General features: G+C 42.2%; 1 protein-coding gene across 5 annotated transcripts in view; it reads left to right on the top strand.

The window, feature by feature from the left end:
* Positions 1 to 1,412: 1,412 nt before the first annotated feature.
* The window catches only part of Srgap3 (SLIT-ROBO Rho GTPase activating protein 3), a 248,236-nt gene continuing 232,401 nt past the window's right edge, over positions 1,413 to 17,247 (top strand). For 4 of the 5 annotated variants that reach the window (XM_058572986.1, XM_046425544.2, XM_058572987.1 and 1 more), the window contains exon 1: positions 1,413 to 2,182. In XM_058572986.1, coding sequence (XP_058428969.1) covers positions 2,116 to 2,182 — 67 coding nt within the window. In that variant the 5' untranslated portion in view covers positions 1,413 to 2,115. The remainder of the gene's footprint in view (positions 2,183 to 17,247) is intronic. The other variant, XR_009225041.1, reaches the window with a different exon arrangement.

Here is a 17,247-nt window from a genome sequence, read left to right on the forward strand (position 1 = left end):
ATTCAGTTCTGAGGCCAAACCAAATCAGGTATTCTACACTCAGAGAAAGACCAATGGAAGCCTATATTTATTTTGAGAAGTTTATGAAAATTTCTTTCAGGGGACAATACATGTTTGTGACAATCTTACTATGAAATTCCAGTGATCAGTGACCCTATAGTGTTTGATTCCATTTTTTACATATAAATCTTATTCTACATGAATTGCCTGCAAATGCATTTGCTTTTCCTCAAAGATTTATTGTGGAAACCAGGAACATTTCCCCAGGTGCAATCTGGTCTTACATAGACTGGTCTGGAATGCTGGTGACCTTGGGCAAGTCATTTCCCATAATTCCAGCCTCCACTTATTCATCTGTGAAACAAGGCTATTTATATCTATGTTAGTTACTTATACCCAATTTATACCCTACGATGTTGGGGTCACTCATACTTGCTACCATTCTTTGAGTGCTTTTCCATGTACTGGGCACTGTGCTAAGATTGGTTTTGCATTCTTACTTGATCCTCCAAAGAGCTTCCCTTTTCCTGTTGTTTCCTATCCTGCCATATTTCAGCTCCATAGCCCTTATCGTTTTTATCATATTATATCATTTGCTCTTTGAGTACATTTTCTGTCTTCCTGAGGCTTCTTGCCCTGCACAGCTCCAGTGGACACCACTCACAATGTATTTGGCTCTAGATGTTGTCACCAAAAATATGAATATTAATAGTAGTAACTCCTCAGCGATTGTGTGATGAGGAGACCCTTGAGCTACAGAAGGGCAGATTTTTTTTTTGTTTTTTTGTTGTTCTATTTTGATCATTGGTGTATCCTGACCTGAGAAGGGTGCTGGACCCAGAGTAAGCTTTCAGTAAATATTTGTTGAAAGAATGAAAGAGGAACCAGAGAGAGCTTGTGTTACCAGCAAAGAAACTGAGGCTAAAGGAGTTAGAAATCTGCCAAATTCAACAAACCAAGGACCTAGCTGTGCCTGTTTGCAGCCTTGCTCCCAACAGCTTTGCAAAGCTGAGTGTCCCAAAATCCTGGCATCATCCTGCAATCAAATATGGCTTGACAAATATTAATGCTCTTCCCTATGTGTATCGGACCCTCTGCTAGTCTCTTGGGTGGAGTAACATACTGTCATAAAGGTGTTGATTTGAGAGATTGGATTAAATTGCACACTGCAAAGAAAAGGAGTTTGCTTTTGGGAGAAAAACCCTTAACCCAACTGCTAATAGTTGGAGTTGGCAGGAGCCACTCAGGCCTTCCCAGACTGATCCCTTTTCTCTTTTTTTCCTGCCTCCTTCCCTTTTGTGAGCGTTTCTTCCCCTTTTGCTTGCAGTGAGTTCTGCTCTCCTGTAGGCTACAATGTGTCAGTTGTTATAAAATCCAGGAGGCGGAGTCTAGTGACGAGGGCTGTGGGGGAGAGCTAGGCCAGCCCTGCAGGGCTAGCAGTCCAGCGGTGGGTTCACCGGAGCTTAAGCGTTGCAGCAGGAAAACTTCCATCTCGCTCTCCTGGCTTTGATCCTCATTGGACATCAGACCAGAGGCGCCCAAGGAAGGGAGGATGCGAGATGACCGGCCCTCTGGCAACCTGACCATCTCCTTAGCAGAGCCTCCCAGAGCGAGCTGGGGACTGCCTGCACGACCCAGGAGGCGCCACGCCTCTCAGTAGATGTGTGTGTGTGTGTGTGTGTATGTGAGTGAGTGAGCGAGTGTGTGTGCGTGCGAGTGAGTGAGGGTGTGTGTGTGAGTGTGGATGCATGTGTGCACGGCAGGACTGTGTGTGAGCGTGTCTGGATGGGTGTGCGCGTGCACGCGTGGGAGAGTGTGTGTGTGAAAGAGGGAGTGTGAGTGCTCTTGATTATTATTTTTTCGTGGGGAAGAAAAATCTTGGAAATCTGGGGCAGGTTACCGTGCTCCTAGGGTGATTCTTCTTTTGCAAGAAGAGCTGACGAGAGCAATCTACTAGAGCCCAGGAGAAGGATTTTTACTGCTGTTCTACAGAGATTAGCTCCAAACCTGTGAAATCGACCAGAGCTGTGTGATTACCAGGGCTTGAGAGAGGACTCCCGAAGAAAAAGAGAAATAAATCAAACAGCCTGTCAGTCCCTTTGGCCACGTCGGAAGATGTCATCTCAAACTAAGTTCAAGAAAGACAAAGAGATCATTGCCGAATATGAAGCCCAAATAAAAGGTGAGACGTGGGCTGAGACTTTTCCTTCTGCTCCCTGTTCCCTTTCTCTCACTGTGCCCCCCCTTTCCTCCCTGCCATCATGAAATGTTGTTATGCATCAATAATCTTATTGTGAGAAGGAACAGTGGCAGCCGCACAAGTCCAGACTGGTTTCAACTGCAGATAGCGCTGGGCTGGGAGTGTGGATTAGAGGAAGGACAGCAATCTCTGCATTGCAGGTGTGTGAGGAGGATCCTACGCCCGACTTCAGGAGTGTCGCGGATACTCCATCATCTTGGCGGTGATATGTCACTCTAAGGCCATTTTGACAGTCACCACCTCCTCCCTTTCCCCGCCTTGGTAAAAGCCCCTTAATATCGATGTGTATATATATATATATTTATGACCTTCCCCTGCCCCTTTTTGTTGGTGGTGGTTTTGCCTCATCCTCTTTCTCTGGGTTGGAATCCACATGCATGTGTACTGGGAGGCAGCATCTTTGGGTGGCCCTTCTTTGTCGGTGTCTCTTGCCTGGCCTGGGTTGCCATGGATTAGCTGTTATGGGCTGTATTGATCCAGACTAATGCAGGCATTTAGGCATAAAGAGAGAGCTCGGTGCAGAAAATGCATTAGCTCGCAGTGTGCAGCCCAGCCACTCTGGGCACAGCATTTAGGGTCATCAGCTTTGGTTCCAAGCCAACACCTCAACGTGCAATTTGGGTTGGTAGGCGCTGCCTTACTTCCATGGTGCCAGGGAAGCCTGCTGGGAGAGCGAGATGACCTCTGGCTGCTGGTTCCAGCTTTGGTGCCATGGAGTACACATTTCTTTCAGGAGCCACTCCTTCAATCGTGCTAGCTGGGAGAAATAGGAAAAGAGACACAATCGCACAGCTCAATGCAGGCGGGCAGAATTGTCATTCAGGCCACCCGGGGGCTTCTTCCATCCTCACGTGGTCTAAGCGCAGCTTTGGAAAGGAAAGCCTGAAAGCTCCATGCACTGTGCTCCCCCTTCTCAGTGACTGTGCCCTAAGAGAAGCCCCGACCGTGCCTTTTGGTGTCCCTGTTCTTTCTGGTCGTGGTTCTCCTAGCTTCCACTCAGGATGTGTTGTGATCTCTCACAAGAGATTAACACACATCCTCAGTGGATGCTGAGGCCTGTCTTTGAGGTTACATAGGGACTGTTGAGCAGGTTGGGTCTTTGGGGCTCAAAGGAACTGAGGTTGCCACACCTACTTATAGGTGCTGCTGCACTCAGAGAGACTCAATGCCCAGGAAGTCCAGTGGCTTCCCTGGGAGCAACAGAAGGCATCGGAGCTGCCATCCAGGCTTCAGATGCCAGGGAAACTTTGGGAGGGGAGTGATCTCCAGGGGAGGGCTTTGATTTTTCCCTGTCTTTTTTCTCTGAGTTCTAGTCAAACCTGGCATGCTAATCGTTTCTGGGTAGACCTTAAGGCAAAAGGAACAGAAAACACTCCTCTTCCCTGGTTGCCTCTTTCTTAGTTTTTCAGTTCATTATCAAAAACAGTGACTGAGAATGTTTCAGCCCTGCTAAAAATTTAGAAACAAATCCTTTAGTGGTCAGGGATTTGAATTCATCTGACAACTCAATGCAAAAGCCTAGTTTCAGTCTATAGTCGAGGGAGCTTTTTTGTTTGTTTGTTTGTTTTTGGATATTGGGGATTTGGGGATTGAACCCAGGGGCACTCTACCACTGAGCTATACCCGCAGCTCCTTTTTATTTTATTTTAAACTTGCTAAGTTGCCAAATTTGGCATAGAGCCTGTGATCCTCCTGCTTCAGCCTCCTGTAGCTGCCGGAACTACAGGCTGTACTATGGTGTCTGACTAGCAGATATGTTTTATAAGACTAAGTTGGCCACTGATTATTTTGTCCCCATGAAAAATGCCAATGTAGAGAAAAGGATGTTGTGTTTTGGACAGTTTGGATTTTGTTAGCATCGTCTGGTAGGAAACATGCTTATCTCATTTTTAAAGAATTGCTTCTACATGGGCCAGTCAACTTATAATTGAGGATCAATGAAGCACTAATTGCTCTAACTTTTTTACTTTTTATCTTTCTCCTTTATTTTAACAACTAATTAGCAAGTACCAGGTAATGTGTTTCATCAGAAAACTTGTCCAAATGATTTTGTCTTTAAATTTATCTGCAATATGCTTGAAGGAATTTAATTCTTTTCTTTTAGTGTTGACACCCTCAAGACAGATCAGGATACTGCTGTGCCCAAAACCCTCTGAAATATTTTCTTTCCAAATTCTGTTTTGTTTGGACTGGGGTATACCTCAGTGGTAGAGTGCTTGCCTACCATGTGCAGGGCTCTTGGGTTCCATCCTCATCACTGCAAAACAACAAAAAATTCTGTTGGTTCATCATTATAATTAGTGATGTGTGTACAGAAATCAGTGTGCATAGTTTCTAAACACATCCCCCACCCCCAAACATCACTCCTCTTGGCCCACCCAATGTTCAGGATGGCTAGTTTGAGCTCAGTTTCAGAAATGAGGGAACTGAGGCCCAGGGACATTCAATGACTTGTCCAAGGTGGCAAGGCCAGTTTCTTCCCAGGCTTAGTGTTCATTGTTAGCCGGAACCTGAAGCTGCCCCTTGAAGGATTGATGTCAGTAGCAGATGGCAGTTTTGTGGTGGGGACTGCCTGCCTCTTGATTGAGTTCCATTGTTTACCCTCTTGCTTTTGTTGCTTGGCTCTGAAGAACATTTGAGCAATGACCAAAAATAATGCCTGCTGCCAGTTGCCGTTCTTCCTGGTATCATTTGGCCATTTTGGCACAAATAGTCCAGCCCGTTAGACAGACTTTGTATCTTGTGATTTTTACAAGGGGAACTTTTGATTTTTGAAAATAATGATTTCTTTTTTAAAAAAAATATTTATTTTTAGCGTTTTTTTTTCTTTTGTGGACACAATATCTTTATTCCATTTTTATGTGGTGCTAAAAATTGAACCCAGTGCCTCATGCATGCTAGGTCAGCACGCTACCACTTGAGTCACATCCCCAGCCTGATGTTGATTTCTTTGTAGATTTATCCTCTGTCTCTTTTTGAAGCAATTACCAACTCAACAAAGGAGAATGTTTTAAGACAGCATTTTCTCTGTTAAAAAAAAATTTAAGCTCATGACTTCTCTTGCCTCATCAGATACTTAAAACTTTGATTTGGTATCTGCAAAGTAGTAGTGAACCACATGCTTGCTTATTTCCAGTGATGGAGAACTCAGCATGTTCCTACCCCACGTATTCTGTCTGGCTCATGTGAGCATATTTTTCTTATGTTGCGTTAAATATTTCTCTCAGCTGCCTATTGGTTCTGTGGTTGCTTCTCCTTGGGGCTTCTTAGAACAAGACAGATGCTTTCCCCCTGAGATTCCCCAGTGGGTGTTTGGAACCTCTGATTATAGCCCCTGACTATGATTGACCTCATCACTTGCTTCTTTAAGATAGTTGACTACCACTTACCATCTTCATTCTCTTTGGGATTCGCTGCATCCTAGGTTGCAAATCCCACTGTCTTTGGTGCTTGGCAGATAGAATAAATGAGTGAAGCTGGCCAATGAGATGAGTTGTAGCAGTTGGTCTACCACTTCACTGACAGCAGTAGAAGAAGGGGTAGTGACAATTATGGTGGACCTGAGAGCACATGTCCTGTCTGAATGGTCAGTCATACTTGGGTTCAACTAGATGCTGCCATTTAGAAATGTAGGCCCCACCAGATCTTTCAGATATTCACATGCCGGTAATCCAGATGAGAGTTTCATGTTTTTAGAGAGGTTTTGCCAAAAGAACCTCCAAAAGAGCTTACTATCAGTATCTTCTTTTTAGAGTAGCACTAAGGTCTACATGTGATTTTTCTAGACATGATCAAAGAAAGAAAACTATCATCTCTTTATGCTTTCTGTAATACTTCCATTAACATAGCCCAAGGGTTGAATTAGCCCTTTTTGCTGCTCATTCCTTATTGCATCACATATATTATGTCTGCTATATTTCTTTAATCTACTAGGCTAGGAGTCTTGTCACGGAGAATAAATCGAAATGAATTTAATCTGACTTGTTCTTGGAGACCCTGTACTGGTTCCAAATGGAGCTTGCTTCCTATGCTAGGTGCTTATATGTCTCCCTTTACAAATCTGTTCAAGAACCTTGCTTGACAGTGACATCATGTTGCCTTCTCGGGAACTGGCAAGCTATAACTTCTTTCCTCTTTTGAAAATCAGAACAACATTTGCCTGTCTCCAGCTTTTTGGCTTGTGTCCTGTTCTCCACAGTTCCCTCAAAGATCACTGATAGTATGTGGTGATCTTATTTGCAGGCATTCTCAGTACCCTGGCTTCTCCTTCATCTTGCTGCCAGACAAAATGGTCTGTTCTGCATTTATTCAGAATTCCTATTTTTATTTCAGCATAATAGAAAATTGAAGTACAAATGCAGTGACTGATTTTAGTATCTTATTTTTTTATTATATATCCATACTAAGTTTGACCATCTTTTTAATAGCAAAACTTTAGAATTTGGGGGAAGAAGAGCAGGGATTGAGGAAGATCACAGAATATGTTTACTCATTCATTCATGGGTTCATTCAGCAAACACTGATTTGTACTTAGTGATGAGTTTTGTGAGAGATGCAAAGTAAGAGACATTTGTTGCTTCCTAAGAGTTTTCTTAAACTGGGGCATGCCTGTAATTCCAGTGACTCAGGAGGCTGAGGCAGGAGCATTGCAAGTTTGAGGCCAGCCTCAGCAACATATGAGGCCCTATACAACTTAGCAGACCTTGTCTCGAAATAATAAATAAAAAGGACTGGGATGTGGCTTAGTGGTTTAAAAAAGGGGGGAAGGGAAAGACAGAGATTTCTTAGAATATAAGAATTTCTTATATTTCTTAGAATATAAGAATATTTATTCTTATAAAATAAAAGAAGGAAATTAAAAAAGAAACAAATGAAAATCCCAAAGTACAGAAAACTTCTAACCGATCACAGGAATGAACTTAGCTTTAAAGAGAATATGCTACAGGAATTGGAGGACTGCCTTGGGATGTCCAGGAATCTTAACAGGATTGAGGAAAACAGGCTTGATCAGGGAAACAGTGGGAAGTAGTGGAGTCTGTGGTCAGATGGGCAGTTCATCTTGAGGAAACAGCTTTGCCCAGCTCCAGACTATCACTGCCATGCAGGTGTAACCCCAGAATGGTTAGTTCTATCAGTGTTTCAAAGGAATCTGAATTTTCAACAAAATCTCCTGGTTTTTAAGTGGTGTCTCAATTTTTAAAAAAGCTCTGTACTGCCTAAAGGAACAAACAGATTCAGCCTGCTGGGCCACCTGTTTGCAACTTTGGGCCTCTAAAATTGAAGTCCATAAAAAGTCTGCTGATGGAGCCTGGGCCCATTTTTGTTCTATCTTGGTCCATCTTGGGTCATTTTCTCTATGAAAGATGGGTGGACTTATAAGCACACTAGAGCACTCCCCCTTTCTCTGGATTTTCCATGCCCTGCACTTTCTCCAGATCTTTCTCCATGGGTGGCTTTGTTGCTCTTAAATTGCACCCCTGATTTTTTTTTTTTTTGGCCTATCCAATGATATCTTCAAAGCTTGCTTAGCTGACACTTTCTAACACCAAACCTACCTCACTCTCCTAGGCAGAATTAATGGTTCCCACATATCTATATCTCTATCCTGGACCTTATTATCCTTCACTGCAATTTGGCATTTAGGCCCCTAGCCATGAACTCTTGTGGATAGAAATGTTCCTGGTCATCTTTTTTTTTTTCCCTCCAGTGTGCTTGGCACACAATTTGTTGAGGGAGTAAGTTACTAATAAGAAGTTTTAATCTTATAATTCATACTCAAATATCTATTTTCTTTAACATCTGTCTTAGTTAGCTTGAGCTGCTCTAACAAAATATCACAGACTATATAGTCTTTATTTATTGCTTCCAGTTTTGGAAGCTGGGGAGTCCAAGATCAGGGTTCTGGTAAATGTAGTTCCTGGTGAAGGCTCACTCACAGAAGGAGATAAACCTGTTTTTCTTCTTCTTTCTTCTTCCTCCTCCTCCTCCTCCTCCTCCACCTCCTCCCCTCCTCCCTCTTCTCCTCCCCCTCCCGCTCCCCTTTCCTTCCCCTTCTTCTTCTTCTTCTTCTTCTTCTTCTTCTTCTTCTTCTTCTTCCTCTTCCTCTTCCTCTTCCTCTTCCTCTTCCTCCTCCTCCTCCTCCTCCTCTTCTTCTTCTTCGTTCAGGGGATTGAACCCAGGGGTGCTCTTCCACACAGCTACATCCTTAGCCTTTTTTACTTTGAGACAGCGTCTTGCTAAGTTTCCCAGGCTGGCCTCAACCTTTTGATCCTCCTGCCTCAGTCTCCCAAATCACTGGCATTACCAATGTGCACCACCATGCCTGGCTCCTATCTTCCTTTTCTAATAAGAGTATGAATCTCATCACAAGAGTCCAACCCTTAGGCCTAATCTAAACCTAATCACCTCTCAGAGACCTCACCTCCTAATACCATCATATTAGGGGTTGGGGACTTCCACATATGCTTTGTGGGGACATAAAACATTGAGTCTATAACAACATCCACACTTTCTGTTCCATTGAGAAGAAGTGCTTTACTGGGCAAAGAAATACTCTTCGATATTTGCTGAATTTCCTTGTTTGTCTCTGGTAGGGAAGATTTGTTGAAGTCTGTTGTACTGGAAGCCAATAGTTATTAACGAGGTGTTGACTGTCATGTTCCTGTGGAGTGTGGCCTGTCACCCTCCAGGCCTTTCCCAGTCTGTGGAAGTCAATGGATCTGAGGGTCCATATTGACCATTTCTGAGTTTTTTACCACTAGACTTGATATATTAGAGATGATCTTTTCTTTCCAGAAACCTCTATCATTCATTCATTTAGTGACTATGACAGGCCGCACTTCAGGCTATACAGCTTTATTTAATAGTGAGAGATAATTCATTTTTCTTTAGCTTCTATATCTTGGTCATATATAGAGTATCTCACTTTGTGATCCCTAAAACTCTGTACAAGAATCATTATTTTCACTTCATCGATTAAAACTGAAGTTAAGAGAGATCAAATAAAATGATTGCACAGTAAATAGTGGTGAGCTAGGTTTAAGTTGGAATCTTTCCAACTCTCAGCGGTTCAGGAAAACAAAATGCACTCCAGGGCAACATGGCTCTGTAACTCAGGACTTCCTTCAAAGGGGGATGATTTTATGGGTTTTGATCTTTGACTTCCTACCTTTCCCAGTCTTTTCATGCTCTTGGTAATCCATCCTCTCCTCTTTATTTGTTCTAATTAGTTATATGCAACAGTAGAATGCATTTGACACATCATATATAAATGGAGTATAACTTTTCTTTTTCTTTTTTTATTTTTTTTGGAGTATAACTTTTCATTCTTCTGGTTGTACATGATGTAGAGTTACACTGGTCATGTAATCATATGTCTGATTTATTCTACTGTCATTCCTACCCATTTACACCCTCCTCTCCCTTCACTACCCTCTGTCTAATCCAAAGTACCTCTATTCTTCCCTAGTGCCCCCTCCCCTTATTGTGAATTAGCATCTGCATATCAGAGAAAACTTTTGGCCTTTGGTTCTTTGGGATTAGTTTATTTTGCTTAGCATGATAATCTCTAGCTCCATCCATTTATCGGCAAATGCCATAATTTCATTCTTCTTTAATGCTGAGTAATATTCCATTGTGTATATATACCACATTTTCTTTATCCATTCATCTGTTGACGGGCATCTAGGTTGGTTCCACAGTCTAGCTGTTGTGAATTGAGCTGCTATAAACATTCATGTGGCTGCATCACTATAGTAGGCTGATTTTAAGTCCTTTAGGCATAAACTGAGGAGTGTGATAACTGGGTCAAATGGTGGTTCCATTCTAAGTTTTCTGAGGAATCTCCATACTGCTTTCCATAATGATTGTACCAATTTGCAGTCCCACCAGCAAACTATGAATTACCTTTTCCCCCACATCCTCGCTAACATTTATTATTGCTTATATTCTTGATAATCGCCATTCTGACTTGAGTGAGATGGAATCTCAGTGTAGTTTTGATTTGCATTTCTCTAATTGCTAGAGATGTTGAACATTTTGTCACGTATTTGTTGATTGATTGTATTTCTTCTTTGGTGAATGTCTGTTCAGTTCCTTAGCCCATTTATTGATTGGGTTATTTGTTTTTTTTTTTTTTTTTTGGTGTCAAGTTTCTTGAGTTCTTTATATATCCTGGAGATTAGTGCTCTGAGGTTCAGGTGGTAAAGATTTTCCCCCATTCTGTGGCCTCTCTCTTCATATAATTGGTAATCTAATTCTCTTGGTCCCCACTTGACATTGCCTCCAAATTCCTTCACTTCCACCCAGGTGGTCATTTGGGGAAGTGTCCACTAGAAATATTCCCCACATCCTTCTGAGAGGGCTGCTAGATCTACCACTGCCCTGCTGGGCCTGTCTTCCACCAACCACAACACGAGACATTTTAGATGTCTCTTAGTCCAACTCTCCTATTTTTTTTTCTTCTGATGTACAAACTATGCTTAGAGAAGAGGTCTTTTGACTAGACCTCCAAGAGGGCAGAAGCTTTACCTGCTTGGTTTAGTGCCTCCCATCTGCTTGGTGATCAATAGACATTATTGAGTTGATTGCTCTGGGGCGGGTGGTTGTCTGGGGGCACGGAGCTGAGCGGTACTCTGGAAAGGCAAGGCAAGAGTATCCAGCAGGGTAAGGATTGCAGTATTAGAGATGTCTGGAGGAGATGAGATTAGTCTGGTTCCTAGAACTGACTCCTTCACTTCATAGTGGCCAGGAAGGGGACAGGATTGATTTCTTTCTTTTCCGTTTTTTTCTTATGGTAACAGGGATTAAACCCAGGGGTTCTCTACCACTGAGCTATATCCCTGGCACTTCTTATTTTTTTATTTTGAGACAGGGTTTCACTAAATTGTCTAAGCTAATCTTGAACTTGCAACCTTCCTCCTCAGCCTCCCAAGAGATGCTGGGATGACAGATGTGCACCACCTAGTTGGGCAGGATTGATCTCTTAAAGGTGCTGAGCTTAAGAACTTCTGGCCTACTATAGGACCCAGGCATCTGCTTCCTGGGCTCAGTTTTGCTTAGAAATGAGTCATTCTTTTAAAAATTTATTCTAATTAGTTATATATGAAATGATTCATTCTTAATGGCTTGTTGGTGTTTGTAAAATATCCTGGATGGTTAAAAATGGAACTTTGTGAATTCTTTTAATTTGCTTGGTTGTTATATGAATTATGTTTGGGATGGTGTTCCCTGAAGTGTATCCCATGCAGTTGGAGTGTCCCATGCAGGTATTATGTGCTTAAATAGGTTTTAGAAGTTCTAGGATAAACTGAGTGAAATAGGTCTGTTTCCCCTATTTCACTTCAGAAAACCTGAGTGGGTTAAGTGAATAGTGGAATGGCCCATAGTTTTCTCACACTTACTTAATCTTGTAGTAAGATTTTTCATGGGATATTTTACAGGACTTTGTTTCTTGAGTTATGTTTCGATACTTAGGCTGCATAGTTTGTAGATTACTTGTGTTCTTTTCTTTTTGCCTCTTGTCCAGTTACCTGCTTTTTATAATCCTTTCCTCCAAGGGCAGTTTGAAGAGGGGAAGAAGTAAAACAAATGCACATCGAGTTCAGCCAAGAGATGTCAGTGCAGTGCTTTGAGGTCACAGAAAATGGGAGTTTTGACATTTCCAATTACACAGCGCTCAACCATTGATTTAAGTAGTAATCTGGAAGCAGCCCAAGCCTGATCAATATATGTCGTGTGTATGCGTGAGTGGGTGTTCCTGTCTGTGTGTGACAGTATAGGGGAGCACGCTGTTGCAGATATGTTCAAGGTGCCTTGACTGAACCTTGGCTCTGCCCTGGGATTTTACAATCAATGCCACATGATAATGGTGCCCACAAACCCAGAGAAGCCCATGCTCCTTGTGCTTCAGTGAAACAAACCTCAGTTACAAATCCAGGTGCACAAGAATATATTTTTCTTCCTGCAATTTGATTTCCATATTCATCTCAGTATTGCTGCAGATGACAGCAGGAAATCCACAACAATTGGAGATTTATCTCCCTTTTCTTCCAAGGTTATGTCCCAAGGTCCAGGGGGACTTAGGCAGCACCAAAGCTAAGGAGACATCTGTTGTGGTTTATTATTAACAGAATTTGGCAACTGCAGGGCTGGTATTCCCCTAACCCTTATTGGGTCTTCAGTGGTCAGTCTATGCCAGTGATCCTTCTTTGTTCCCATCTAGTTTTCCTCTCCTTGGTCCCTTCTGTGTGGTTTGTCAGCACCAGAAGCCTCCTTGCTGTGCACATTCTATGCTGGACCACGAGGGAGCCTGGATGATTATCTCTGTCCTGTCTGGGCTGTATTTGCTCCTCTCGATCCTCTCTAGGATTGTACCTGGGGAAGGGACCCAGATATGTCTCTTCTTATATTCTGCAAATCTGTTTGGTGGTTCCTTATCTCTTTCCTTCCCTTGCCTTGTAGGGGTGGGCGGGGCAGCATGCAAATTTTTTTTCTTAAGAGATCCATAATGTCCACACCCACCTTTATTGACTCTCCACTTTGGCATAGGAAATCTTCATCCTCGGGTTTGTGCATATGTATGCATGTGTGTGCATACACACTGGCACACACGGGCGTGGGATGAGGGAATGGAGGTGGCTCTTTGTTATCACACCTTCTCTCAAAGCTGTTGCCAGTAAACCATGTTCTTTCTTTTCTCCCGGAGGGCCAGGCTTTTGAAAGTCAAAAGCCAAGAATTGACTTTTTCTCTGTATTATCGTGGAGGCAGTGAACACACAACATCCTCCCCTACTGAAAAGGTTCCATGGAGTCTCAGGATATATGGAAGAAAAGCTTTCAATATTTTAACACACTAACTGCAGCAAATTTCCTCCCTTCTCCATCTGCACCATCCTAGACCAGACTACCATTAGCTCTTAGCTGGGACCAGTGCAATAACTTTTTAACTTGTGATTGATATTTTTGACTGGGCCATTCTTTGCTGTTGGGGGCTTAGCTGTACAATGTGGCTCCTACCCACTAAATGTCACTTGCAACCCTGCCTCCAACTGTGAAAACCAAAAATGTCCACCTGGGGACCCAAACTGCACCCAGTTGAGAAAACCATAGTTCTAATCAGTCTCTTGCTTCTTCTTTTGTCCTCATGGTCTATTCTCCCCACAGCGGCCAACAGTAATCCCTATAAGATGCAAATCTTATCATGTCACTTCCCAGGTTACAGCTCTACAGTCTCATTGAATGAGCATACACCCCAGGCTCCTAGACTGGATTGACAAAGCCAGGATCTGCTCACTCCTTGTCATCCATCACAGCCGTCTCAGGCTCTTTTGGTTCCTTGACTTTTCCAAGCTTGCACCCACTTTGGACCTTTGCACTCTGCTTTCCCCTCTTTCTGGAACACTCTTTCCCTAGATTGCCACTTGGCATTCAGCTCTCAGATGGCATGCTACCTCCAGACCACCCAAGTAGCCATGCAGTAGCTCTTTTTATTGGATCTGCAAACTTGAATTCTCAGTGGAGCCCTTATGGCTGTATGATATTTTTCCTTCTGTGTTTGTGTCTTCTCTTCCCCAGGAATTGCAACTCTTTAAGAACAGGATTTTTATTTCTCTAGTTTATTTGCATTTTTCCTAGCACCTAGAACAGCTCTTGTTGTATTGTAGGCGATCATGGTTTTTGTTGAATGAATGATTGAATGTGGGTGCCCTTGCAATGAATTTTGCACACAGAAAACAGATATTATGTTTTGGGTGCATAATGAAACTGACCCAGGATTTCCACAATATTGGCTGAGAAATAACTTAGGAAGATGAAGAATCCAGATACAGGATGATTGTATCCATGCAGAACCACCTCATGAATGATTTATAGAATGTGAAGTGACCAGGTGACCACTTGCAAGGATACTGCAGGGAACTCAATGTATTCTGTTTACTGAATTCCTATAAATGTCTGAGAGGAGAGAAAAACAAAAACAAAAACCAACCAACCAAACAAAAAAACCAAAAGGGTAAAATATAGTCTCTATCCTGGTCTTTGGTAGACTCATGATTTTTTTAGGAAAGAAAAAAAAAATGGATCAGTCAAGTATGTATAGTACACTAAAAACTTGTCAGTGCTGAAAGCATACACTAGGGAAAAGAGAGTACAAGTTACATTGTTGCTTGGGAGAGCTGAGGAAATTCTTATAAAAGAAAGAATAGTTAAGTAGGGTTTTGAAAGATGAGTAGAAGCTCTCCAGGTGTTGGAAGGCATTTCATGAAGACAGAACAGAATGTGCTAAAGGCATGGGGGTCGGGGAGTCACAAAAGGGCCTGGGTAGTTGAGAAATGGTACCCAGTTTGATGTGACTGAAACCCAGAGTATGTAGAAGGGTGTGGAGTGGGAGACAATGCTGGAAAGGAGAGGAGCTTGAGTTCCTTCCTAGCCATCACATCCTATGACTCTGACCTTGGAGATGGTGTTGTAAGAGTTGTACTCCTTTATTTTTCTTATTGTGAGAAAATTCTCATAACATAAAATGTGTCACCTTAACCATCTTTAAGTGTGAAGTTCACTGGTATCAGTTACATTCATAGTGCGGCTAACTATCAGCCCATTTCCATCTCCATAAGCATTTTCATCTTGTAAAACCAGAAACTCTGTATCCATTAGACAATACCTTCCCATTCTCTCCCTCTTCCCAGTTCCTGGCAGCTACCATTCCACTTTCTGTCTCAATTATTTTTACTTTCCTAAGTGCCTCATATAAGTGGAATCCTATAAACATAGGATATTGTGAAAAATACTGCTAGAAACATGGTTGTAGAAATGAGTCTTTTAAAACTATTTTCTGATTATAGATGTATATATTCAATATTTTAAAATCCTTGAAAATACAGAAAAAAATATTTTAAAAGGGTAGGGGATAAGAAAAGAACCTAGAAATTGCTGAGATACTCACTTTAAACCATATATTTCCTTCTAGACTTCACTTCTCTTTCCTCTATCAAACTTATTTTACATCTGTGTATAACAAGAAATGAGGTCATAGATCTTTAATGCAAAGTTACACAAACAAAATAGGCAAATGATAAGCATATAGGCCTAGGGCTTAAAATAGGCAGGATGTGTCCTAAAAATGAAGTTTGCCAAGTACGAACATCAGTATGCATGACCTCACACATTTGTTTGCATGGTCCTTTTGGCGGGGGCGGGTGTTATTGTTTTATGGTCATTGGTTTGTCCTGTCCACTTTTGTCTCTGTTCTTTGCAGATTTTTATAAAATTTGTATCAAACTGAGCTCACTCATCAAGAATGTCCCCTACTCCTACCTCTGTCCCAGCTGCTTTCAGGTAGAATTTCCCCCCTTTGAAGCCCCTTGTGGTCTCACTTCCCTCTTGGTACTCAGAAATTGGGTCCTGCCTTTGGGAGGAAGCGTTAGAAGAACAGTCTTATTTAGGGAAAGAATCCGCTACTCATGTCACTGAAATCTGTCCTGTGTACCTTTCCTTCCCTTGTTGTGCCTTCTGCTAGCTTCTCTGATCAATGTGGGTACTTTTGGAGTTACCTCTTGCTTGTGTGCTCCCAGAGGTGATAAACTGCTACCCTCTTCCTTCTGATTGCTGATAAAGTTTTCAATCTACACATCAATATATTTTCTAACCATTTGTCAAACAGGCCTGGATTCCTATAGGTGGCTTAAATTCTCACTGGGATTTGAGCTCCGAGTGGATGGGATATCTCCTTAGGGGGACTTTCTATAGCTTACAGTGTTTTAAAAGGAATCAGAGAAAGAGATGATATGAGAGGACTCATACCAATGAAATGCCTTAATCACCTTCAGGGATGAAAAAGAGTGGGTGTCCTTTCTATGATTTACTTTGTGCCAGAGAATGCCAACTGGATAGCAATATGGCTGTCCTCTGATTGTTTGAAAGTAAGACACTTTCAAGCAGAGTTGGCCCATAACTATGTCTTTACTTTGATCAGTGGCCTGTCCCGACAAGATAGTTTGGGGCTAAAGATCTTTAGGGATCTCCTTAAAGTTTCCTTTGGGAAACTGAGGCAGACCAATAGTCATTCTCCCCAGTTCCGATACCTGACAGTAGATTATTCCTTGACCTCTTGCCCCAACCATCTGGACTCCTGACCTTTGGCTTATTTGTGTTTTTTTTTTTTTTTTTAGTTTATTTGCCCCTTGACCCTTTGCTAATCTGGGATACTATCCTGGTCTGATCCTCTTAGTTCAGGCTGCACCTGAACATCTCTGTGTTGCTGCATCTCTTGCTCGGCATAATATTAACATCAAAACTCTGCTCCTGAAATGGCAGAGGCCTGACTCCTGTCTGCCAGAAGCACAGAATTATTTTGTGGGAATGGTGTGAAAGAAATGCTGAGAATGTGGTAGTCCGGCTCACTTAGGTTTAGCTTACCAGGTATTTACTGAACTCCTACTACATTCCCTGCCTCATGGACTTTATAATTCTGTGGGGAAGACACCTTGTAACTTGTGATTACAGAAGTGTTGAGGGTTATGTTAGTGGTGATGCAGAGTTCAGGGGGGATCTACACCCAGGGGACCTCAATGGTTGAAGATGCTGTTGGTGATTTTCTAATATTAATCTGTAAAGCTAAATCATAGTGCCTAAGGTTGTCTGTCATTATTTTCAGAGCTCTTTAGGATACAGACAGAACTATCTTCCCATTTAGAAAAGGGTCAGAAGCCATCAAAATATTTAAGGGGTCAGGACTCTTAAGTGCTCCTGAGAGAACAATGTAACTCCAGGTGTAAAAGATAAAAATGTTCCAGAAAAAGAATTTTATAATAGCTTTACTCAGGATGGTAAATACAATTGTAGAGTAAGTGCTTTTAAGGTAAAATTAAATCCAGGGATCAACTGAAGAGGATTGAAAACCATCTTGGTTGGATAGAATTAAGGTAAAGTCACAGAAGTGGATGAGCCAAGGTGCTAGAATGTGGATGGAGGCAGCTGTGTCCATGGGG

The sequence above is a fragment of the Marmota monax genome, unplaced genomic scaffold, assembly GCF_021218885.2.
Source record: "Marmota monax isolate L192 unplaced genomic scaffold, Marmota_monax_Labrador192_F-V1.1 WCK01_AAM20220418_F8-fsc00028, whole genome shotgun sequence".
In the NCBI taxonomy this organism is placed as follows: domain Eukaryota; kingdom Metazoa; phylum Chordata; class Mammalia; order Rodentia; family Sciuridae; genus Marmota; species Marmota monax.